This window comes from Ambystoma mexicanum, chromosome 2q (assembly GCF_040938575.1).
Source record: "Ambystoma mexicanum isolate Mex_15411 chromosome 2q, UKY_AmexF1_1, whole genome shotgun sequence".
NCBI lineage: Eukaryota > Metazoa > Chordata > Amphibia > Caudata > Ambystomatidae > Ambystoma > Ambystoma mexicanum.
In genome coordinates, this window is record NC_090924.1 from 159,611,863 (window position 1) to 159,638,410 (window position 26,548).

At 46.5% G+C, this 26,548-nt stretch overlaps 1 protein-coding gene across 1 annotated transcript in view; it reads left to right on the plus strand.

The window, feature by feature from the left end:
• The window catches only part of WNT9A (Wnt family member 9A), a 239,158-nt gene that overhangs the window by 159,383 nt on the left and 53,227 nt on the right, over window positions 1-26,548 (plus strand). The window contains exon 2 of the mRNA XM_069647079.1: window positions 12,091-12,350. Coding sequence (XP_069503180.1) covers window positions 12,091-12,350 — 260 coding nt within the window. The remainder of the gene's footprint in view (window positions 1-12,090; window positions 12,351-26,548) is intronic.

The window sequence follows — 26,548 nt, forward strand, 5'->3', positions numbered from 1 at the left end:
GCCGCACCTGTCATGGCCCAGGTACGTGCACATGCTGCTCTGCAGCCCATCTCCGAATTCGATGTGTCGGGCCCGCCATCCAGCTTGGGGCCCAGATGGAGAAGGTGGGTGGACCGCCTGGACAGGGCTGCACAGGTGGTTGATGACGACACCAGGCTGGCTACCATGTTATACTCGGCAGGGCCCTCTGTCCAGGAGACCTTTGAATCTCTGCCACAAGGGAATGGAACTTATGATTAAGCAAAGGCCGCCCTACAAGCATACTTTCTGCCCCTTGCCAACGCAGACTATGAGCGGTTTGTGATGCTCTCTGCCAAACAAAAAGATGACGAGACCTTGGACACTTTTTATGGGCGCCTGAGGCATCTGTCGCTCGCCTGTGCCTGGGGTGATGCAGAGGACATGATCAGGACCATGCTTATCCAGGCGTGCTCATCAGGCAAGCTCAGGCGTCAGGTGCTGAGGGAGCCCGGGATAACGCTCCAGGGCATCCTTGAGCTAGGAAGGTGCCACGAGGTGTCGGAGGCGAGAGCTGCAAGAATGGAGGCCGGGTCGCGCCCTATCAAAACTGAAGAGGTCTGCGTGATGTGGCGAGGGGGAAGGGGTGCCAGGAGGTTTGGTGGCAGCACCCGAGATAGAGCCGGGAGGGCAGGCGAGATTTGCCAAAAATGCGGGTATGACCTGCCCCACCAATCAGAATGCCCTGCAGCTGGAAAAACCTGTGGACGGTGCGGGCTGCCGGACCACTTCTCAAGGGTGTGTAGGGTGACTATGCCCGTACTGGTGCCAAGGGGCCAAGGCCGAACTAGTTCCACTCGCCAAGGTCGGCCGTCCAACGTCGCTCAAGTGGACCACAGCGAGGAGGAGGCCCAGGTGGAAGAGGCAGAGGAAGAAGATGAAGAGAACATATTCTTTGTCTCAAGTGTGGGGGTTCTAAGAAGCAGGAACCGACGACAACCAAGGTGCATGGTTGAAGTGAACCAGTCTCCAGTCCCTGTCCTTGTGGACACAGGGGCGTCGGTAAACGTCATGGCCCATGAACATTACAACGCCATGGAGCAGCCGCCAGGCTGGTCACACCCAAGGCCCGCATCTTTGCATTCGGTGGTGTGGAGCCCATCCCTCTGGACGGGGCATTCGTAGCAAAAGTAGAACACGATGGCTCTCACATCACAGCACGCTTCTACGTGACCCCAGTGAGTACGAATACTTTGTTAAGTTGTGCAGCGGCAGAAGCTCTGGGCATCGTCAGCTTCGCGTACTCCGTCTACCTGGAAGACATTAATGACTTGCAGGAGAAGCATGATGCTCTGTTCAAGGGGATCGGGCGGATGGCCGGGGAGCCGGTGCGGCTGCACATCGATGAGTCGGTACAGCCGATCGCCCTGAAACATCGGAGGATACGATTCCACCTCCGTGAGCAGGTCGACAAAGAACTGGACAGCCTCGTCGATCTAGACATCATAGACAAGGTTGAGGGCCCGACTCCCTGGGTGTCCCCTATAGTGGTGGCAAGGAAGCTCAAACAACCGGGCGCAGTCAGGATCTGTGTGGACATGAGGATCCCCAAAAAGGCCATCAAGAGGGAGAGGCACCTCACCCCGACGCTGGACGACATCATTGCGGAGGTGCAGGGTGCTCGGTTCTTCTCGAAACTCGACCTCGGGCCGGCTATCACCAGGTCGTCCTCCACCCCGGGTCAAGGTATATCACCACCTTCACTACACACCGGGGATTATATCGCTACAAGAGGCTGAGCTTTGGGGTGTCCTCGGCGGCTGAAGTATTTCAGAACATCATTCGGGGTGCCCTAGCTGACCTCGAGGGCGTCCTGAACATAAGCGATGACATTCTGATGTTTGCAAGGACGGAGGTGGACTATCTGAGGCGTTTGGCGAAGACATTTGAGAGGTTGCGGTCGTTGGGACTCACCCTCCACAAGGAGAAGTGCGAGTTTCTACGCCCCTCCCTGGAGTTCTTTGGGTTTGTGTTCAAGGAGGGGGGGTGTCTCCTGACCCCAAGAAGGTACTGGACATACAGAAGGCACAACCACCGGAGTCTGTATCGGAGGTGCAAAGCTTCTTAGGCATGGTCACTTACTGTGGGCGGTTCATTAAGAACATGGCATCCAGGTCTGAGCCTCTCAGGGCCCTGACCAGAAAAGACACCATCTGGAATTGGGGCCCACTGGAGCAGGCGGCTTTTGATGACATTAGAAGTGCCCTCACAGCCGAGGACACTATGTCGTTCTTTGATCCTGCATTACCGTCGGAGATCATCGTCAACGCCAGCCCATTTGGCCTGGGTGCTGTATTGACACAGATTGACCGTGACGGCGGCATCCGGCCAGTTGCGTATGCCAGCAAAGCACTGTCGGACGCAGACAACGGTACTCGCAGATTGAGCGCGAGGCCCTGGCAGTGCTGTGGGGATGCCGCCACTTCCTGCTCCATGTACTCGGACGCCCGGTGACGGTGGTAACTGACCACAAACCACTGCTGCCCATCCTAGCGGGGTCATCGTCCAAGCCGCCAGCACGCATTGAGAGGTGGATGCTGGCTCTGTTGGAGTATGGTGTGACTCTGGTATACAGACCGGGGGCGAATAACGCAGCTGACTACCTCTCCACACACCCCGGGGTGCCTGGAGGAGGGGACCGAGACACCTGTGAAGAAGAAGCTGAGGAGCATGTCCGAGTCGTAGTGGAGGCCGCCACGCCGAATGCCATGCCTCTTCAGGAGCTGGAGGCTGCGGCGGCACAGGATGAGTGCTTCAAGTTTCTGAGGCAGTCCATGCAGCAAGGCTCCTGGAAGTCAGCGCTCGAGGCTATGGCGGGGCGCACTCAGGAAGCCCGGACTGGGCTGGAGCAACTATGGAAGGTCCGCAAACAACTGTCCTTCTCAACATCGGGCCTGTTACTTCGGGGTGATCGGATTGTAGTTCCCCAGTCAAAGGTGGGCGAGGTGATTGCACTGGCGCACCGGGGTCATCAAGGGGCCACCAAGACCAAGACCCGCCTCCGGATGAAGGTGTGGTTCCCCGAGCTGGAACGCACGGTGGATGACTTTGTGGCGGCTTGTGTCTGGTGCCAGGCAGCATCGCCTGTACAGCGGGAGCCAGTCATAGAGGTAATGCCGAGGGGGACCCATCCGTGGGAGGTAGTTCATGCCGACTTCGGGTCCACCACCATGGGCACCCATTTCCTGGTCCTGGTTGACGAGTACTCCAGGTACCCCGAGGTGGAGTCCGTGGCATTTGAGCACGTGGTTGTGGCTGTGGAAAAAGTGTTTGCGGCTCATGGGTTTCCACACACGCTGTGCTCGGACAATGGTGCGCCATTCCAGAGTGAACGGTTTGCAGAACTAATGGTGAGCTGTGGGGTGGTGCACCGGAAGATCACACCCCTCTGGCCTCGAGCAAATGGAGAAGCAGAGCGTTTGATGAGGACTCTCAATAAGACCTTTAGGATCGCCCAAGGACAGGGGCAGTCCCTACAAGAGCCCTTTACCAATTCTTGAGGGTATACCGCACCACGCCCCATGCGTCCACGGGGGTGGCCCCGGCGGAGGCGCTGTTCAGGATGTGTCCTCGAGGATTGTTGCCAGAGGTAGGAGAAAGAGAGCCTGCGGTGATCGATAACCAACAACTCGAAATGGACCGGCGGGTGAGAATTGAGCAAGATAACGTGCGGAGGGGGCTTCGCCCACAACAGCTGCAGCCGGGCGATGAGGTCCTCATTCGCAACCGACATCCACATGGAAAGCTCTCCCTGCCGTACGAGCCTGAGCCACTGGACGTTGTGGCGGTCCGGGGCTCCATGGTAACTGCGTCAGATGGCCGGTCGGAAGTAACTCGCAATGTAAGCTTCTTCAAAAAGCTTAGGGATCCCAGAACTGACCCACCTCCTGAACCGGACCTGGGAGGAGTCCCGGAGGATGAGGGAGACCCACCCTGCATGCCGGAGTCCCCAGCCCAGGGCCCGTCGGTGGACAGATCACCCGTGCCGGAGGCGAGCCGGAGGTACCCCCAGAGGGCTGGGCGAGGGAAACCTGCTCGCCTCACTGATTACGTGCTGGGACACTTGGCTGATGATCCGAGGGGTGAGAACTGTTAGCTAAGGGGACCCGGGTGGATGCTAATAAAGGGGTGTTCATGGCATCGGGGTTTGTGACTTGTTCTATTTGCAGTGATGTTTGGTTTGCAGTGTATAGTTGAATTGTGATCGTTGGTTCTCCCCGAAAAAGGAGGAGTGTGGCGCTGCCCGATGACGGGCGCGCACGCGGCAGCGTGACGTTGCACGCTGTCGCGTGCAGTACAAATAAACGGGGCGTTTCCCGGCCGCGTTAGAGCGACCAGGAAGCCCGAATCGAGAAGGACGTGTGTGCCTCAGTCCTTGGTGCCGGGGCTTGCGGCGATGCGCGCGGGGGCGCCAGTCACCCCCAACAGTACCCACGTTCTCCTCCGATGTTCACAATCTTACTGTGAGAAGGTGAACGTTACTTCTGCTGAAGTAAGTGCACCGCTCACGGGCCAGTCAGCTACCACCCCCACCTGGGGGCGTTTTAGACTTTTTGAGGCGGGGTAAAGTGGCGAAGCGAAAGCCAACCTTCGTGACTTTTGAGCCCCATCGCATGAGCGAGATCCCTGGTTTGCTCAGCATGTGACGTATCCCTTTGATCACTTGGTGGGAGCTCATTAAGGGCTTCGAGCCATTGTAGGACTGCAGCGCACTTCTTTACGTTAATCCCACGCTTCATGGAAACTGAAGCAGTGATTGGGCGTGAGGGGGCGCTCTTCTACATTCTTAATCTCCAAAGGTTTGGGAACATTGCCTGTGGAGGTCTGCAAGTTATCACCCTTCCATGATCTTCGGACCACAATCCCCTCATCCATTCAATGATCCATTGACATGCCCATGATATGGGGCCAACGTGCTTCAAAGCCACAGGGCTCCACGGTTCAAAGTGACTTTGCATTGTCGTTAAAAGCCCAGATTCATGGAACTGTGCAAAGTGTATTTTTGCAGTGCGAAGTCAGTGCAAAATCATTTTTGCAGTATAAAATGACTGCACTGACAAAAATACACTTTGCATAGTTCAGTGAATCAGGGTTTGTGTCGTCAGTGCAAAGTCACTTTTCAGCAGTACAAAGTCACTTTGAACCGTGCCAAAAATGCCATGAATCGGCCCACAGTGTTCAAAATTATACAACAGGTAAAAAGTCTGTAAAATAGATTAGTGAGTTCAGCAAGACCAGCACAAGGCGTGGGCGTCCTTCGTGGTGCCACCAGACGGTGTGTGCTCACGGACACTGCAGCCTTCATCTGCGGTCAGTGGATGCATGTGATGTATAGGTGAATGGACTGCGCTGCCAGAGCAAATTCAATGGTGCCTCCCACTGCAGCCTTGCAGATCTTTTATCGCAATTGTTATCAGCAGAGCATTTAACTGGAACACTCTTTATGAGTGATGGATCCTTGGCCCCGAATCATGGAATGTTTTGCAGGGTTGAAAGTGACTTTGCACTGCCGACTCAAACCTCGATTCATGGAACTGTGCAACGTGCATTTCTGCAGTGTAAAGTCCTTTATTTTGTACTGCATAAATGTCCACTTGCACTGACTTTGCACTGCAAAAATACACTTTGCACAGTTTCATGAATACGGGTTTGTCTCGGCAGTGCAAAGTCACTTTTTAGCAGTGCGAAATCACTTTGAACCGTGCAAATATTCCATGAATCGGGCCCTGGGAGCCCCCTTTGTCTCAGAAAAGAGCATAATAAATATGAATGCTTGGTTGATCAGAACTGATGTGTGCATTTGCTTCTGAACAGCCCCACAAAGTTCCTTTTAGCTACCCAAAACAGAGCCTTCTTCCAAGAAAATGAATGCGTCATAAAACTGAGTTTAAAATGTCTTATTTTCATTCATTATGTGTGCTTTTCCGACAGTGTCCATATGGGGTGGGCCAGTCCCGGGATAGAGAAGGCCATGGTATGTATGGGGGCAATGGGATGTGGCATGACGATGAGAGTGCTGTGGGGCAAATCGCTGGGCAATGGGGCATGGCATGTGGCAATGCATGGGTAATCTGAGGTACCTTGAGCAATACAGGGGCAATGAGTCATGGCATGGGTGAGTTCTGGCTAAAGAGATGGGATGGCGCCATTCAGAGGGCAAAGGCTTTTGCAACGGAGCTACTCGGTGGGCTATGCGAGTCAAATGGGGCACTTCAAGAGGCAATGGGGCATGGAACAAGGCAGTTCATTTGGAAATACGATTGATATGGAGTGATTCAGCGGGAAACGGGACATTTCATGTGACAGGGGTGACAAGAGTCTAATCAGTGGGCAACCTGATATGTCATGAGGCAGTTATGGGAGCTAGGCAAGGGCTAGCTTGACAATTAATTTAACTGAGGGATCAATTACGTGGCACAGAGGCTTACATTTCCTTGGAGGGTCGGGCGGGTGGGAGGAGGGGTAGATACCTACATTCGACCCATAATATTGTTATACTAGTTTTAAAAAAATGCCATGCAGTGTTGCCCCAGAAAAACAAAAAGCATCATGATCACGCTGGCATTCAAATATGATTTACAACAAAGACATTTCTTTGAGGTAGCATTAGAACTTTGTTGAGGAGGCATTCTGAGTGTCCTATACTCCAAATGTGGTGGTTGTAGCTCTGGGACATTCTGCTGTCAGAAAAGATTGCGGATTTGTGTGAAGGGAGATACGCAAAATATGTGTCTATTTGGAAGCCATTTTTGGGCTATGTGGAAAAATATCCGGCGCGGCCGCGAAGCCTTCGCTTCTCAGACATTTCTCGCCACCGCAATCCTGTATTTCATGCATGGGAGGTACTTTTTGGGGTGATTTACATTGTTCTGCGCCTTTAAACTAATGCTATCGGGTGCTTTTCCGTCTATTTTTGCACAGTGCGTTAAATAAAAATTGCTGAAATGAAAAGAATGTTGTTGAGGTAAAGTGGGTGCTAACAAGCAAGCACCCCCACTTACGTGCTACCCTTTAATACCTGGATTTAAAATGCGTGGCATAGTCCCTGATACTGCCTAGCATTTTCAGGTGAATGCATTCAGAAATAACAATCATTTTGCTTATATAGTGCTTCATGTCAGATTTCTCCTGCTTTTAAGCACTGTAATAATAATTTTACGGCCTTGCAAGGATGACGGCTTAGTTGGCCCCTTTAAGGATTCACCTTGAGAAGTGTAGTCTGGCCCATTCCTGAGGCGAGTGCATAAGCCCTGCGCTGTCCTCCCAGACAATTAACTCCAGATTGTGTTTAAAGCAGTGTGCTGCAGCGACAGTTGTATCACCTTCTGAGACATCAGCAAAAATGAATTCTTTATGTTTTGGAGGCTGGCATGTTTGATGCTCAAGGGGAACATTTCAGAAGATGTAAGGGAATGTTGAGAGTAGAGCAGTAAAGCAAGTTGCTGAGATAATGGCCTGCAAAAGTTGTGTGTGAAAATCTTGAGTGAAGATTCAACACACATTAAGGAAGTGCTTTCTTTTACATTACATTGATATACAATTGAAAATTGTAAATTGAATGATTATAAAAAATAAATAAAATAAACTGTCCTAACACATAAAGGTTCACTTAATGTGTATTCATTTTACCATGTATGGACTTCTTTCTAACGCAACTTCTTAAATGTGGGGTCATCGCCTCATCTAAGCGCTGCTCTTCCTGGCTTCCTCAACACTGTTCTCCTTGATGCAGCCTCTGGATTTCTATTTCAACTTTCTTTTTTCTGCATTTTGAAATTCGGGATTTGTCTTTTTGAACAGTCTGTCATTTTTGAAGGCTTGCCCTCTGGTGAGGGTGTAGAAGCCCTGACTTTTTTTTTATTTTTATTAAATACAATGATGCATGCAATCTCTAAGAATAAGCCAGCCCTGGGTATTGGTATAGTGGCTGCCAGTATTACAATGGCAATTACAATACATGTACAATGTCCCCTCAGACCTGGTCTACATGAAATATTTCGGGGCATAGTCATAGGTATTTTTTTTTCCAAATTCATGTATTGAATTCTGCAATGCAAAGTGAACTTATACAATGTAAAACTTGAACAAATAAGCAACATATTTTTTAACAGCTACGAATTATTATAATGTTTATGCAAATAGGGGTATAACAGAAAAGAGATCAAAGAATCAGAGATGGAAAAAGGTAAGGATAGAGAGGAGATCGAGAGAGAAAGAGAAAAAAGAAAAATAAAGACGGGAGGGGGGTAGATCTTTAAGAATGCCATCCATTGAAAACATCCCACATAGCTCCATAACCGTTTATCCTGTTCAACCTCTAGAAAGATACCTTTTCCCTACTTGATAAAATAGATAGGTCATTAATCCAATTATTAACAGAAGGCCTAGTATCACTCTTCAGACTTTGCTACTATCAGTGCTCTATACACCCAACAGAGGAACCCAACATGCAAACGAAGGTCACTCGGAAACAGACCCAACACACAAAACAATGGATTGCGAAGAAGCGAAAAATCCAGCACACGGTCCATGTGCTGTAAAACATCATCCCAAAAAAACAGTAAATTATAGGAAAAGACCAGACCATGTGCAATCCCGTACCAGCCCCAGACCCACAGTTCCAACATATATCACTTTCCACAAGCTTACATCTTTTCATTCGCGAAGGCGTCCAATGAACACAATGAGTAATCCGCTGTTGAGTAAATCTCAAATTAAGATACATTCTCTATCTATAAGGGCCTGTACAAATACAGTTCCACTCACAATCTGAAAGATCAAGACCCAAGCCAGAGTTCCAAACTGCACTACCGTGACCGGACGTGGCATTAACACCCTCCGGTGTAAGAAGTTTATACAATGTAGAAGCCGAGAGAGGCACAGTCCTGGACAAATGTAATATAGGGGGTTCATCATGTATAGAAGCATTCAGCGGTGCAAGTAAGATCTCAAAAATCGCAGAGTACTCTGTTGGTGAGCTTCATACAGCCGCAGCTTAAATTTACAGCTCAGGAACTGAAACGTAAGCATTGAGACTCCATAATGAATCTGGTGCAATTTCCAGATATCTGCAGACCCCCTACAGGGCGATGAAAAGCTATGGTTGTTTGAACGAATCGCTTGGTTCTTCCAGATTGAAGGATCTGAGCTAAGAAGGTACTTTACTCCTGCACTCTCGCAGTACTTCCAGTCTTTCAAAATATATTGAATACAAAAGGGGGGGGTGTGGGGGATTTATATGTAGCCAATTTATTTTCCATACTGAGAAGACAGTCCAGTGGGGTAGGATGATCAGATGCTTTCTCTATATTTACCCAGTTTGGACAATCAGTAGAATCCTCTTTCAACCGAAGTGCAGACTGCACAAGCTGAAAGCTCTGTGGTACAAAGCAAGATTAGGGAAGCCAAACCCCTCAAGCGCACTGGTCTCCTGAGGACATCCTTAGTGATCTTGGATCTCATTCCCTCACACACAGGAAAGTTATTAATATCACAAGGTAACTCTCCCATCAGTGGAAGAGGGAGCATACTAAAAACGTATAGTCGTCTTGGAAGAAGAGTCACCTAAATGACGTGAATTTTTCCCCACAATGTCAAATTAAATCTTTTCCATTTCAAGCTTACCACAGTCCTCTCCGCGAGTTTAGTACGGATATTAGAAGCTAACAATTTATTCACTTGTCTAGGGATTTGTGTACCACGGTATCTAAATCCATTTTCAGCCCACGCATCCCGTCCCACCCCAAAAAGTTCCCTGTGACAAGAGGGAGAGACTGGAAAGATCAGTGTCTTGGAAACATTCATTTTGTAATCTGACACATGTCCAAACGCCCGTAGGATCAGGACTAATTCCTTAAATGAGGATTCAGGATCGTTTTCTCCTATACTAATGGCCATGGGCTCAACAAAAGCAGGGACACATGACAGCCCTGTCTCTTCCCCGGATGAATAGAAAAACACTCTTATAAACAACCATTCTCTAACACTCTTACCTCGGCATCATTGTATAGGGCATTGAAGAGCTTCAAAAACGAGGTCCACAATTCACCCGTATAAATACTTGCCAGAGAAATGTCCAGCTAACCCTATCAAACGCTTTTTCAGCATCTATAATAACTGCAGCATTGGGATCTGGTGAGTTCCCCGTAAGATGTACAACAGCCAATAACTCTCAAGTTATCGTAGCTATTCTGACCATGGACAAAGCCCATTTAAGTCTCACACCTTTTCATATTTTGCTAGCAATGTTGTAGAAAGTCTCTTCTCTTGGGTTATTTTTCAGGTGTTCATGATTAATATTCTGACAGGCAAATGCTTGTCCTGTGCGCTTAGTGCTGCCTTCAATGGGGAGAGAACTATGGAATGAAACATGCATATTTCACTTTAAGATATGTTTACTTCTGTTGATGTCATTGGAGTGGGGTCAAATGACCTGACATGTCATGTGATGTCATCGGGGAGGTCAAGGTTTGTGTGATGTCTCTTCTGCTACTTCTGGGCTTTTGGTGAAATGGCATCCCTGGGCAGAGCCCCAGCGATCTCCAATCTCTTCTCCTGAGTTGGTGGTCTGCTGGGGCTCCTCTCTGTCCCCCAGCAGTGGTGGGTGTATGCAGTGTGAGCTCTTGTGATTGCAGAGACCGGAATAAAGTGAAAGCATAATCTGGAGGTGGCTATCATAAAACCACTGCTTCTCTCACTTCAACCCTTCAGTCCTCTCAGCCAGGGCGATTATTTTAAGTGGGTGACTTGCAAAGGCACTCCTAATCTGTAAGCCTGCAGATCGTTATTATCAGCGGAGAATTTAGGAAGAATGACTGCAGACATACTGTTGAGGGGGTAATTGGGACTCGCCACTGTCAGTGGGATGTATATTAAACAGTGGAGATGATGCGTGATTCAAAATTGGAGAAGTGCACAACAAACTTCCTGCTGTGTGAAACAATGACTTTTGGAAGGTGTATCTACACACACATTTGCTTTTTAAGATCTCTTCCAGTGGAGATAATACAGCTAAAATTATAACATTGTATCAACCTGTTTGTATAATGATTTGTATATTGTCATACTCGTTTATCATGTGATTTGTGTATGTTTCATGCTCTCTGTATAAAGTAGAATATTATTTTAGCCCGAGGAAGCTAAACGCTGACCCATAGCTGAACCAACTAGAGTCAGGAAGATACCAAGTGCCTACATTTCAGACTAATTTCAAATCCTGGCTTCATCACTAAACCAAAGTATGTGTGATCCTGGGCAAATCATCTCATCTCCCTGTGCCTTAGTAACCAAACCTTTGAATCCATAGCACTGATTCTGTTCATAGTGTACGCTATTGAAACCACAACAACAGAAACATTCACTCCTAGTGTACTAGACTATATGTGGAATAGTCAAAGACATCAGTTATGGATTGTGGATAGTGACCAGATTTCCTTTTTTGCAACTTATTTCACAAACAAGGAAATGTGTTTTATAATGTGTGGTTGCCTGTCCCTTCTGAAGGTATTGCTGCATTATTGTACAGCCTCATCTAAAGCACCTCCCCTCGTTTTCTCATCACATTCAAAGCATTGATTATGCGTCATATATTATTCCCTTGTTAAAAAATATGCACATTTCCCTTTGTTGACTGTGTACACCCCTGAACAATTGATCCAAGGCTTAGCAAGGAGCATGCCAAGGGGATTTTCTGTGAGTCGGTTCACCATGACCTTGCATTTACCTAATCTATAATGGACTACCTTCAAAGGGCTCCACACCATTCCCAACACTGATAGACAACCCGGTCTTGCTGCTGGTAGCGGAGAGCAGATTTGCATAAACTGGATTTAACTTTAATGAGCAATGAGTTGTGACTAACTCTAGTTCTTAAGGGTGAGGGTCTTCAATATGCTGGCATGTCATATTACCTCAATTTGGACGGTGATTCTCGGGGAGATACGAGGCCTCTGGCACATATGACATATCATATTCCAATGCGAGCTCTCAAATTGCACTCCATTTTGTGTGATAGACCTGTCCATTCTGCCAGTGTACTGAGCAATTTCCCTTGTTTCTTCCCCCCCTTTTCAGGCTGACCGGGACTGAACCCTTGACCATCCTCCCTCTGACTTCAGAAACGGAGGAAGCTGCAGTCAAAGCCTACTACAAAGTCTGTGACCGGCTTAAGCTTGAGCGCAAGCAACGCAGGATGTGCCGAAGAGACCCAGGGGTCGCCGAGACCCTGGTGGAAGCCATCAGCTCCAGCGCCCTGGAGTGCCAGTACCAGTTCCGCTTCGAGAGGTGGAACTGCACACTGGAAGGGCGTTACCGGACGAATCTACTCCAAAATGGTAGGTGCCCACTGCATGAGAGCCATTTGCTGGTCGTTGGATATATGTCACGATAGATGTGCAAACTTAAGGAGCTGTGTCCCTATCTTGGTGCCCAATTCTGCTAAACTACTTTAACGGGGGGGGAGATGCCCCCTAACCTCATTTGCCCCTTCCCCCTCCCCCCAAAGTAAGTTACAAGGATACTGGGTCTTTTTGTGACCAAATCTTTCTTTATAAGGCATGAACTATATTTTGAAATGACAGTAGGAAGGTATTTCATACCTTATAATACGAAGTCACACTGTCCATCCCTTTAGTCCTTAATCTCTTGCGTATTGTAATTCTAGAGATGTTCCAGTTGTTGATAATTAAAATTAATCTTTTTTGAGTGAAAAATGCTATTATGCAGCTTTCAACAGGTTGCAAAAAATACCTTAAGAAGTTTAATACTATGCATTTTATAGCTGTTTTTTTTTTTGGTTTAAAGTGAGAGCTTGCAGAACAATTCTTGCTATATGTGTTAAACTCCCAACAGTGTACAAAACAACAAGCTACCATGAAGTATTCTTTAACAATTGATATCTTTTAAAGTGTTCAGAAAACAGTAATCTGAAGTTATTCACGGTTTTACTTACGTTCTCAATGGCAGCAAGAATTGTAGCCCTTTGGTTTAAACTGCAGGAATCGTGATGTCACAATACGTTAATACAGTTCCAGTTATGTAATGTTCTTATTACATGTAGGTTGCGACATCACTAGTGTGTCATAATGTTATTTATCGGCTTTTATAAGCCTATTTTAGGGAGCCATCTACTATGATTATATATTGCACAATATCATGTTTTGCAACACAAAGTATGTTGAAAGCTATAAGAAGCCATCTTATTGGGAAAACTCCTGAATAAAATGTCTTGGCCTTCTCTCAACGAGCCCTGATTTCCTAAACGCTGTAACATACAAGTCCAACTTTTTGAGACTCCTACTTTTCAAAAGTCTACGCACAAATATAGCTTTTTTAAGTTTCCCAACTTTATTTATTACTGTGATTTTCCAGTGATATTAACTGTCCATGGTGTGTCAATCAATCACCATCTGAAATTTATTTTTGGGTCAATGCGGAATTGAAGGAAATCATCAATTGCCAATTTTAGTCTCGAGAGGATAGCTCAGGGGCAACTTGGTTTGAAACAAGATGATGCGGAACGACACAGGTTCGATCCCCGAGTCCGCTCTTAGAAATCTCTGGGTATTTAGTGCGTTATAAATAAACAATTACAATATACTTGTCTTTTTGACATGTCAAATCTTGCAGAGATTGGTCTACTATACTTCACTTATAACATTCCTATGCTGTGTTTGAACAAAAAAAATCTTCCTGCTACCTCAAAAAAAGAATCTGAAAATTGAAGACTTCCTTTCCAACGTAAAAAAAACAAAAGAAAACAATACGCAGGCTTAATTCACTACTTTACTTGAAGAATCCCCCAGGATTTGACCAGCTTCCATTGACTCTTTCAACTTGACATTTGTAATCGTGTGCAGTTTTTATATAGCACAATGTTAGCCATTTTCAAGGCATCTGGGTGCCGATTTGCCTAATTAATGTAATAAGTCTGCCTAAATGTCTGGTTAGTTTAGTCTTCGCTAGAGAGAACCTGGAGCCACACTCTGCCTTGCTAAAGGGTTTCAATGCACAGCTGGAAAATGCCATTAAGATTAGACAACATTAAGCTTGGAACACAAATCTTCAGAATAGTTCCAAAGTAGATCCTCCTTGCCCTTATTTTGATCCACAGCATATCAGATCTTTTGTTTCATTTTGAGGATAATGTGATTTCCTCCCCAAAAAAGATTCCCATCAAATCCGTCCAGCGAGCTTCCACCACGGAGCATAGCAACAAAAAAGAGGTCATGGCTTGAAAGTTTAGAATGAATCTTAAACTCTGCCATTGCTCTGGGCAACCCGCCATAGCATCGTTCTTCGCCTGCCAGGCCATTACAAAAGAGGAAAGACTATATGCAAATCAGGCTTGGTCCTACCCCAAAAGGGGAAGTCCAGCCCGAACTGCATGGTCACATCCATTCTGCACGAGACCACAAGCATCCCCAGACATGTTTCGGCCCTATTGGGCATCATTAGTGAGGAGTAGCTTGGGTCTCTACGCCCAGCAGGCAGGGGACCCAGGTCTGGGCATACCCGTCCAACTCGGGGTGGCTACAGCAAAACAAGAGAGGTGATGGTTGTAATGTTTAGAATTAATCTTAACCTCTGGGATTGCTCTGGGCAACCGTCCAGAAAATCGTTCTTCGCCTGCTAAGCCATTACAAAAGGGGAAAGACCATATGCAATTCAGTCTTGGTCCCACCCCCAAAAGGGGAATCCCAACCTTAACTGCTTGTTCACTTCCCTTATGCACAAGACCACTAGCATCCCCAGACATGTTTCAGCCTTATTGGGCCTCATCGGTGAGGAGTAGCTTGTGTCTCTGATCATGAGATCAATCCCCATTGCTTCCCCTTTGTAATAAAGTCTGCCACTAATAACTTTCCATATTATTTTTGTTTAAAACTGTCTTCGAAGCAAAAGCAGATGCTGCAAACGGCGAGGAAAACAGGTAAGGTTGGCGTGTTGCTTAGATATAGTAGGAGCAAATGCCACCAGGGCCAAATATAAAAATCTGTCATTCCTATGCTTCCAAAATGCTTTATTTGATTAAAGTCAAAGCAGCCAGGGACCACTGTTCTGCTATTTGTCCCCCTTCTCCTTTTAATCAGTGATGTATTCACAAAATAAAGTTGATTTTCTCTCTAATTTAATTGTTTATAGACTGAGTGAGAGAGTGATTTATTTACAGACAGCAATAATTTTTAACCGAGCCAGGCCTTCATTTAATATATGCAGACGCCCTGTAAACAAGACAGCCTGAGACCATGCGGAGTGACCCAAAATACAGTCTCGGGGTCTACGGGTGTATTGTTTGAGTGAGACTGCACCCACTTCAGGCTGTGTCCAGCATTCTTTACACCATGCCCATCTCTTAGGTCATACCCCTTCTTAGAGACCCCCCACCCCTTAAATTTCTTTCCCCACTTAAAGGGTTCCATGTCTTTATAACGAACAACTAAATAACAAAAACTTTTTCAGTGAAAGAAAAATTATGAAAAATGTATTTGTTTCTCTTTTTTAATTTGGGCACCCCCAAACCACCTGTTTCTCCATCTTTTTTACCCCTCTCCAACCCCCCCCCCCTTTTAATCCCTTACCCCACCCCATATATAGTTTTTACCAAAAATGCAACCATGTGCTCGTTATCTATTTCTCCTTAACACTGTATACCACTTAGAGCACACTAGCACCCGCATAGTCCATATGCATAGCATCCATGGCTCTGAGATCTGACACCCAGGCTCAGGTTCTTATAGTACCAATCACCCATACTTAGGGGGCAGTAATAGCCTGCCAGCCCGAGCCTAGGCAGGCACGAGCAAAGCGAGGGCCTCGGCAAGCAATCAGGACGTTAACGGCTCTGTATGCCTTCCTAAGCGGGGGCATTGCTATTCACCCTTTGGGGTGCATATAGTTATTTTTTGCATTTTCTTTTCTACTGATGTTGGACTCCACACACATTGCTCAAGTTTAATCTCAAGTTAAAAAAAAAGAAAAAAAGATGCCTGCCACAATAGCAAGTAGAAAATTGATTGTCCCTTTTCTATTTCTAAGGTGGCAGCTGTGGGAGACACTGCGGGCTGGTACTGGAGCACAAAGCTCTGGTCCAGCAGGTAAATGGGGACTGGGATGGGGGAAGGTTGTGGGATGTCTTGTGGCAGCCCCCCCCCCCCCCCGGGGAAAGAGTCTTGAGTGGCTGTAGAACACAAGAGGTACACTGTGAGTTCTCGATCGTGTTTCCAGCCTCCCATTGGCTGAGTGGTTTCCACGGGGCGAATCCCGCATAATCTTGATAAATGAGATGGGAAGATCTTTCACAGTGCTATCAGCTGGATTGCAGAATGTTCTGCCCAGCCCTCTGACTCAGCTCTGCTCATAGCACTGTTTGGCACCACTTAGGAACCTTGCTCTTTCCTCGTTAATGATGGCCTGGACTCAGTGCCAGGATACCTCTTGGCTGACGTAGCGCTCTATAAATCATAATACATACGCAGTGTAATGGTACTCCACTTACCAACATCGTATTGGTGACTTGCTACGCCCTTTCCAGCACCTATGACTGTAGGTTGTACATCGAGCCCTGACATAAGTACTTAGCATAGCTATCATATGTATCAGAGCTCCTATCCAATGAGCTAATGGTAGGCAATGTCCTCTTTAATCCACCTTCCCTTCATATCCGCCCCGTTCACACCTCGTCAATTCCAGTAATTTGATACAGCGCTGAGGCTTCAACTGATATGTGCTGATTTTAGGGATCAGTCCAGTTTCTTTCCATGTTGCCTGATGATTTTGGACATTTAGCTCCTCTCATTGCAGCAGTGCCCTAGATTTCTTTCAGCGGAGCAGAGCGAATGGAGGATAGCACAGGGGCAACGCTTTGATCTTGGAAACAAGACCATGCAGAACAACACGGGTTCAAATCCCAGATCTGCCATTAGAAACCTAACTCAGGTATGGTATTAGGCGTGTTATGAAACAACAATTAAATAAATAAAGATTGCCTTTTTTATACAAGTCTTGAGTCTGCTTTCCTCTGTGAGGGTAGCAGTCTGCTCCTCAATGAAGCAATGCATATTTTAAAGTGAACACTCGTATTGTCGTGGGACCGACTCTAAATATCGGGGCTTTTAGCCAGCCTGTGCTAGCTGGAGCTCAACCCCAGCAGGTTTTATGTGATGATTTGCAAAAGTCAAACAATGTGTTCTCTATATTATAGTTTCCAGTCCAAGTATTATTATATTGAAGTATTTTCAGTAGAATGTTTTAATACAATTATCGATTTCCCTCAGATGAACCGAGGGATTGTAAACTGCATTTCAACTATTTTTGATTGGATTTTTTTTTCTATTTGAATATGTTTTATTTTAGTTGTTTTGGGATCATAACAAAATGTTGGCCATATTATGGCGACACAACTATTAATGCGCCTATTTGCTGAACTAAAATATACTGAATAAGAGGAGCGGGGTTGGGGGGTGTCCTTGTCTCCCCTTGTTCGTTGTGTAATGTAAGTTGGGGGTCGCAGGGGTGTCGGGGACCATAAAGTCAAGAAAATATAATGGACCCTGCAGTGTCAGTTCCGAGCCACGTTTGTGGAAGGGAACTGACGCCGCAGTGACAGAGGAGAGTAGGCGGCAGACACAGAAGTGTGCCGCCGAAAGGTAAGTAGGGAGTGGAAGGGGAAGCGGGTTGCGGATGCAGGCACTGAGCCACGCCATAATGGAAGTCAGCATTTTCGGTGCAGTGATCACATAGATCCGATTATTTATTTTCTAGAGCTGATTAATGCTATTCGATTAAACACCTGCTTTTAAGTAGATTTGTTTCCCTTTCGGGCAAGGTATGCAAACTCAACCTCCTCCAGTTGAAAGGCTCCTTGGTTACAAACGATGCATTGGTCCATCAGGTCTTTCTTAGGCCCCACCCTCAAATCTTGCTCTGCGGCTTGTTATACCCATAAGTAGCAGCGCCTGACTCCTACTCTTACAAGAATTGATTGTTTTAAAGATCACCCTCGGAAATTGTGCAATGCTCAGCTTATCTATACTGGCCCTCGTACCCGACATGTTCAGGTGCAGGAACTGGAGCTTTTCCATAGTTCTGTGCTTATGTTTCTATGTCCCTCAGCCTAACACCCTCAGGACAGAGAACTCACACATGTCCTTCTAGAAAGCCCTCAAAACCATGCTCTTTAACTAGCTCTGCCCTCTTTACACCAATGGTCGATCGCAGATTCGGAGCCAGAAGACATATGCTCTATCCGGTTCCCCGTGAACCTCTGAACCCAATAGTCCCCGCTCCTTCTTTGTACACTTCACCCTTTAACTGTTACCTGTCTGCTAATGGGTTCACTGTAACCACGAACCACAGACGGGCTGCATTTTTGTTTTTCCCCCTGTTTCTCCCCCCGTTTCGCGTAACTAAGTAAGCCTTGCTTGTAACAGCGCCACGAGGCCAGAGGGCAGGGCTGCTTTGTGCGCAATATGAATGTAAATAAATAAATAAAATGTCCCACCTGAAAGTGCTCTCAAGTGGCCTTTTGGTGGAGTGGGGCTTTACAAAACAAAGAGAAAGTGGCGGGTACAACAATGCTTGCACACATGTCCACACCTGAGGTACAACTCGCCCCACCCCTCCAACCCCACTTCGCCCCCCCCCCCCGTTAAGTGCCCAGAGCGAGTATGTTCATCCTGATTTCCCGTAGGAAATCATTGTAGGGTCCACCCACTCCCGCAGTTAGTTTCAGATAACTCTGTGCAGCTTTTGTTGCCCAGGGTTGGTCAATTCATGTGTCAATTTCACTTAAATCAGAAATCAACGTGATTTCTTTTTCGCTTCTTTGGAAAGCGATGCAGTGCTGTGTGTGTGTATTGCAGACATGGAGAGTTGCCCTTTCAGCCTCCACGCATTCTGGCAGGCAGGGGTTCCAAGTCGTGTCTTTTCCTCCCTGCGGCTAGACGAGTGCGCTTGAAAGGACGTGGTGACGTCGTATCCCAGTTATGCAGGACAACACACGGGCACAACCTTTTTCTGTTTCCTGGTAACTTTCAACACGTCCATGATGTAGCGCCCTGCGCTGCTGGCAGCGCTTGTTCAATATTGGTCCGTAAAATGTGCCATGGACGGCCAGCTGTTATGTATTGAAAGTCTCGGGGAGTATACGGCCTGGCCACGGTCTTTCTCCCTGATCAGGAACACATGTTCCCTTTGCTGCAGCCCATCCTCCACATCAGAGCTGTGATGGAGAGAGGGGAAGCACAAATATGCTACCCAGCTGAGCAGAGAAGATTAGATGGCAGACTTTCTTAGTCCATGACCAAGGTACAGGCGTCTGGAACAATACGAAAATGTTGCCCCGAAAATGTCGACCATTTCATTACCGCGCCTTTGCACGGTAATAAAATGCTGACTCCACACTGCACAGACTAATGGGAGCAGGGGTGGCCACCACTCCCTTTTGTCGGTGTAGTGGGGCTCGGGCGTTGCGGGGGTGTCCCCAGCTTCCATTAGATGGGAGCAGGGGACAATAAAGAAAAAAAAAAGGACCCTGCAACGCCAGTTCAGACTCGCGTTAGTGGGCGAGAACTAAAGCCACAGGGTCGCGGGAGAGACGGCGGTGCACTTGTGCTGCCTAAAAGGGAAGCGGGTAGGTGGGAGGCGGTTGCGGGGGATGCAGGGCACAGTGATCTATGTGATCACCCCGCCGTGCCATAATGGGGGTCAGCACTTTAATTGGCGACATTATGAGCGGCGCGGTGATCACATAGATTCCAGTCGTCTTACATGTGCACACGTTCCCAGGTACATATTCCGGTCATAGCAATACCAGTTGTGGCTGGTACACCTGGAAGGATGTGTGGCACACCACTAACACAGCTTCCTCCCTTCGTGTCAAATGCACCCCCCTTTCTAAGGTGCCCTAAATGGCTACATAGAATTCCCTAACTATGGAACGGTTGTAGTTACAGGACTGATCTGCTGAGGAATAGGGTGCACAGCTACTAACTGGCCTGGCAAAGTCCGATTTCCCCATTTGATCTTATGCCAGCTCTGTCTTTTTAGTTCGCTCCTGGCATACCGTTTCTTGTTGGTCAATACTTTTATCGAGAATAGTGACACTACAGGTCCCAACATGCAGAGTGTTTTGGCTAAAAACCATGGCAGGTAAAGTGCACTGAATTTTGGGTTGGTTGACATCCATCCAGAAGGTGATTAACTTGCCAATAGAGGGTGGCAGATTGATGCATTAGCGTGACCGCCCAGTGTAAACCATATTGGGAAATTGATCATAGGCGATTCTGATGAGAGTTTAATTTAACATGCAAGTCCATTGATCTAGGTAGGAATTCCCTACGATGTGCATTATGTAAAAAATCATCCCATTTATATATGCATGTACAACTCCGTCCCCTGCAGCACATTATCAAGGCATCACGACCAATGCATACACCGAGCTGGGAGTATACCCAGTTTTACTCCAATGCCAATGTTTTAGCTTAAATGATTTTAAATTGCAGACATCATCACCCTCTTTTCCCGACACACACACGTCCATAAGGCCTATATTACCCAAGTTAAGATGTATGGGTTGCTCTGACTCTGCCAGGATATTGAGCATGATTTCGAGCCCTTTCCTAGCCATTTTAGGTTGGAGTTTAACTTATTTACCCATTGGAGTTTAAAGAAATTGCATCCGAGTTATAGGCATGCCTGTTGCACATGACCAGCGGTCACTGTCGCAGTATTGGTTCACTATCTAGGGGTGGTCAAGACTTCAGAGAAGAGGACCCACGCAAATTATGTGAGCGCGCCAACAAACCGCCATGTCACAAACATTACCAAGGAAGGAACCCAGCTGTGTATATCCCACACTGGTTTCAAATTAACATCAACTGAGGGGACTAAACGCATTTTTGGAAAATGGGCAACATTTGATCAACATTTACGGTACAATTGGTGTGCTTAAATCCCTCTTTATATTCTCTGATGTTCAAAATATTTTCAGATGGAATATTCAAAATGTTTTGGGTTGGTTGTATGAAATATTTTTAACAGAACTGTTTCACTTAGGGCCCGATTCGTGGAATTATTTGCTCGTAAAATCAGGCACTTACGCATCAAAATGCGTGCGAAACACTGCTCGTCGATTCATGGAATCGAATGTGCGGGACTTTTCCAGGACTTGCCTGGAGTTTGCACAGGCTTGGCACGTCTCTGCGAGATGTACGAGCGCCTTGCGCGAGACACCACACAGAGCGTGGGCATGGCTTGCTGGGAAGGTGCGCGGAACACAGAAAATGGGGAGGAACATGCAAAAAAGTGAGCATTCTGAGGGAAGGCCCACAGGCAGTCCCTCGCATGCCCACAATTGCACCAAACACGTATCAGGGAACCAGCTGTGCAGCCTTTCGGCATAAAAATGGCAATGCAAATCTGTCGATCTCTAGGCCACGCAAAGGCAGTTGGGATTGCACGTTTGATTTACAGGTGCGTGTACAGAACTGGGGTTCATATGTAACTTAGTAGTGTGTGTACGCAGTGCAGCAGGGTGCAGGAACGGTGTACGGGAGTTTGCATGCAGACTTTCCTGAGTTTAACCCAAGTTACACATTTTCTTTGCATAATGTCGGGGTGCCAGCAACAGTTACGGACAACCCTGTGTAGGGTTCCTGAGATGCAGGCCAGCTTGCAGGGGACCCCACACACTGTTTGAAGGGTGCGTGTATTCGGGCCCGGGAGAGCACGCAAAGGTAGCAGTTCTGGCTGTTTATGCTTTTGTATGGGGACGTGTCAAGGGCGTTGCGGGCACGACTTGCAAATACGGTTACTTTGCACAGTAGATTCCATGAATACGTAGGGTGCGAATTTTATATTCTGCGCAAGCCTCGTGCAGTGTCATTCTCGGCATGCAGCTATTGCGGGACAAGTACGCCCTTTTCCATGATCGGCCCTTCATTTTTTTTTCTTCTGTCTATTCCACTACATTGTCCATTGGCATGAGTGTCTTATGGGTGCTAGGGCTTTTTTAATTAATGAATTGTGTAACAAATAGATTTTAAATTAAATTTTAAATTGTATGGCTGTGATATTCTTCTTAAGAACATATTTTTTTGTAGAGGAAAAGCATTAATTATGAAAGGCTGTAATACCTAAATTAAAATATGTACTAGTCTTAATTTTCTAAAGAGATTTCGTCTGTCAGAGTCTAAACTAATGTATACGCGTTGTCGTGAAATTGATTAATTGTTTCTGTAATACATTCAACTTTGACAAAATATATGTATACTTTTTCTATCTATTTGGTTAATCACGTAGAGCTTAACACCACCCACAGATGGTTCCAGGGAGCTATAAGGAAAGAGATGTGTGAGAAAGGGAAGGGAAAGAGGAAGTGCCAAGCAAGATGAAGTAGGATATGTTGCTTGCATGGTTCCCAGTGGCACCCTGTAACCATTTCGAGTTATTATAGGTGTGGGGGATGGAGGGTAAGTGGGCAGGAGTTAAAGTGTGGGAAGCATAGAGTAAGGGAGAGTGGAAGAGAAGTTCTGCTAAATAAGGAACCCCCAATGAATATGGGGGCTTAGGACAGATACGAGAGGTGTGTAAACATATATTTTATCTATAAAGCTTTGAAAATTTGGTGTCACATTTTCAGTATGCCTAACACAGAAGGTCGCTCACCATCCTTTCGCATGCACAGCCGTGCAAGTCGTCCACACTTCATGATGCCGTGCCTCTTCCTTTTTTATCATACATGCCTTCTCCCATGCCACTTCATGAAAAACTACAGCCCCACTCCAGGAATAACCTATTTATGCTTGTCCAGAAAGAGGTGTGCCAACAGCCCGAGCGTGCGACTTTCCTGCCCAGACCGTGTGATTCTAAATGTATTTGTGTATGTATTTATTACATTGATAAAGCACGTCTAACCCTTAGGCATCTGGGCGCTTGAACTTAAGAATACGGTTACATTACAAAGCCTTGGTTATTTGGTTACAGTTACATAGCTGATCACTGGTATAGTATCCATACATGCTTGCTCTGTTGCAAAGTCAAGTGCAATTACAGTTGCATTTCATGCTTAGTCAATTTTCGAGCTGACCTATGTAGGATATGTTTTCGTTTTCTAGGTGTCAGCCTTAAGGAGGGGTACCTGAGACTCATGGGTGGGGTGATTCTTAATATCCTGGTTGAAGAGCCATGTTTTTAGTTTTTTTCAGAAGGACCATAACGAGGGGTCTGTTCTTAGTTCCGAAGGCAGGGCATTCCAGTAGTTAGCTGCGATAACAGGGAAGCTAGAGCCTCCTGCTTTTTGTCTTTTGTATCTCGGTGTGGGCACTGTGAGATGATTTGGTCTCTGTTGCTGCCAACATCTTTCACGTCAACCAGATCGGCACTCTAAATTTCCCTCAAGCTGTACACTAGAAAAATCACAGGCATCCATTTTGAGCTAAGAACATTTGCAGTGATGTTGCAGTGACGGCATGCATGCGCAGCACTGAGTCACCGAGACTGTATTCGGTACAGCAGTGCGCGCCCTCGCTTACTGCCATAGTGGGCTACATTCAAAGCTTGTGACTGCCCGGCGCCTTGGAGGAGTTTTAAACAAAAGGCAAGAGATGCGCGGGACAGTGGCGCCCCCAGACATTTTTAATAGGGGTGGACAGATGTGGTCACTGGAAATCTTGGGGTGGCAGGCCAAAACAAACACCTAAGAGGCAGGCGGGCCGGTCGAGGGGGCAGCGTTTTTGTAAGGGAGGATTGGAGGGCCACAGATGGTTTGTCCTTTCTAAAACTGGTGAACATTCGACATTTCTGAAATGCCCTCTTGGAACTCTGTTATGCATGCTTAAATATACCTCTAAAACCACACTGAGGCATCCACACCCCAAGCTGAACCCCACCACTTTTCTGCTACTCTAACCCCAAAGGGGAAACAAGGACATTTAAGGCCCTGGTGATTAACAAGCATCAAATTATGTTACAATGTTTGCTGCCTTTCAACGGCTGAGTTCTTCTCAAAATGAATAGAATGTCACTCGATGAGTGAAGCAACGTGACTCACGTCAGCCGCAAGTGGACAAAGGCTTATCTTAGTGACTGGAGGGCACCCAAAGCCTCAGTGATATATATTTGGCTCAGCCAAGTCATTATTCATCAGTGGCACAATTGTGCCCCAAATGAGACACCATCCGCCCCCTGGTCTTTGAGAATAGGGTTGCACAATGCTCTGTGACACCCACTAGGAGAATGTCACTGCGCGGGCGAGTGACGTGGCTGGCAGGCATGAGTAATAAGGATATGATGCCACCAGTTACAGACAATTCTTCATTGTGTCCCCAGAGGTCATGTTTCTTTTGAGCAGTTATTGTGTATGATCTCACCATTTTATGTTAGTCAATCCCACACACTTTGTCGCACAAATAATGCCGAAGTGGATTGCATGTTTGGGTTCTTTTTTTGGGAATTGTGCCACACTGCATAGCGTTGCTGACATCCTAAGAATGGGCTTCTATTTAGGCCCGGCGCCCCTCATAGCATTCTTCTGCAAACATAGCACGTTTAGTTTTGAACCCAAATAAAGTGGATTCATAAAAACCAGCATTCTGCACCGATGCAGCATGGAGTGTGGGTGTCGGCTGCCTGGCTCCAATCTCCTACTGCACTTACCAGAGCTGCACGGAGAAAACTATCCACAATTATGAGTCCATAAAAACAGGTCACTATGTTGTCGTAATGGTTTAGAAAACGAATGACATGACATTCTGTCAGAGAAGCAGGAAAGAGTCCAGAACAGCACCTGTGCTGTTTGTTAAAACATTTGAAACCCCTTAATTGGTAGAGGGCGTGTTCGCTTTCCTAGTGTCAGTTAACAATACATTGTACGTGGTCCATTTCAGTCCATTAAAGCACAACCTAGTGGGAGGGGTGGAGGGTTCCCTTTAAATTTGTGGCAAAAAAAAATCAGTAAAGTCGCAGTAAAATATCTGCAGTGAAGACATTATTCTGCAGACACCTGGAACCGAGAGCACGTGTTTTTAGCTTCTTCAGGTGGCATTATACCAGACCCTGGGTCTTGAAGGCCTTATTTTTGTCTCAACATGTGTTTAGATTCTCAGTTAAACTAGATTGTGTAATCTTATTGTAGTGAAGAGCATTACTCTGCGACTCAGTAAAGTCTTTTAAAGTGCTTTATTTAAGTTACACATGTATATAACATGCCCTTAAGATGGTACATGCAGACGCAGCAGTGTCCACCGCCCCATTCCCATCCCTGCAGCTTACTCTCTGGAATTCTGGGTTAGGCATTATCCAGTACATAGATGCACATTCTATACGTGACATCATCCTTACTCTGACCTCATAACCCGTCAACCTCACCTGCTCAACAAATAAGACCGATGCAACACACCTCCCTTCTTTCCCAAGCACCCTTGCACAGTCACACAATGAACACTCACACTTACTCAGACACCCATGCAATCAGTGCTGAATTACCCTGCGAAGGGGGGGGGGGGGTATCCAGTCTTTATAACGAAATCTTCATGCACATATACCGAAAATGTTACGGCGACAAACCATAACAAAAATGTATGTGGAGGTGGGGGTAAAGGGTTAAAAATTCGGGGGAAACGGTTGGGGTGGGTTTTTTGGGGTGGGAAACGGGTTTAAGGGGGGCAAAAAAAATCATTATGTTTGTCGTTGCAGCATTTTCATTATATGTGCATTCGTTATAAAATATGTCGTTTTAAAGACATGTAACTGTGAAGGGGATTTAAATTCACATTCAGGGTTTTGAGCCCACGGGAAAACAGAAGAATATGGCCATATTTCACCAATGACATGGGCATTGCGTTACAAACAGATTCTGTTCAATGCTGCAGCAGAAGTGTTTCAATCACAGTGGAGGACTAGGTTTGCCTCAAACAGTGTAGTTTGTACTCTAGAAGAGGTTCTGAAGTGGTTGCAGCTACTAAAGCCCTTCCAACCAGATGACATAACATCAGACTTGGAGAAATTCTTCTAGGCTGGTGGGCTACCGGCTTGGTGGGTGTTTATAACGTGATTACCCAGGTCCAAGTCTATCCGCTTTCATTGGCCAGGATTGTGATAATCCCTGTATTTAAAAAGGGTTGCATAGTGATCCCCACTGCTATGGCCCAATATCTGTCCTGGATACGGCTAGAAGGATTTTCGCAAGCTGCCTTGCATCAAGATTAGGGGATTGGGCTAAAATGAATAGTATATTGCTGATCTATCGGGCCGGATTCAGGAAGGGATATGAGACAACAGACCATTGTTTTGTTCTCAATTCAGTGCTTGAAAAGTATGTGGGAATCAGTCATGGACTAGGAGTCCCATGGGGTTTACTACAGCTGATTATTTGCCTTTACGCCAAAACCTTGGCCGTTGTTCGTAGCCATGGATCCGATATGATGCCTGTGGAGTTCGATACCAACATGAGGGTTAGGCAGGGATGCCCGTTAGCTCCCCTGTTGTTTATTATTTCTTTGGTTAGATTTTAATCCCAGTGGCCAGCAGGGAT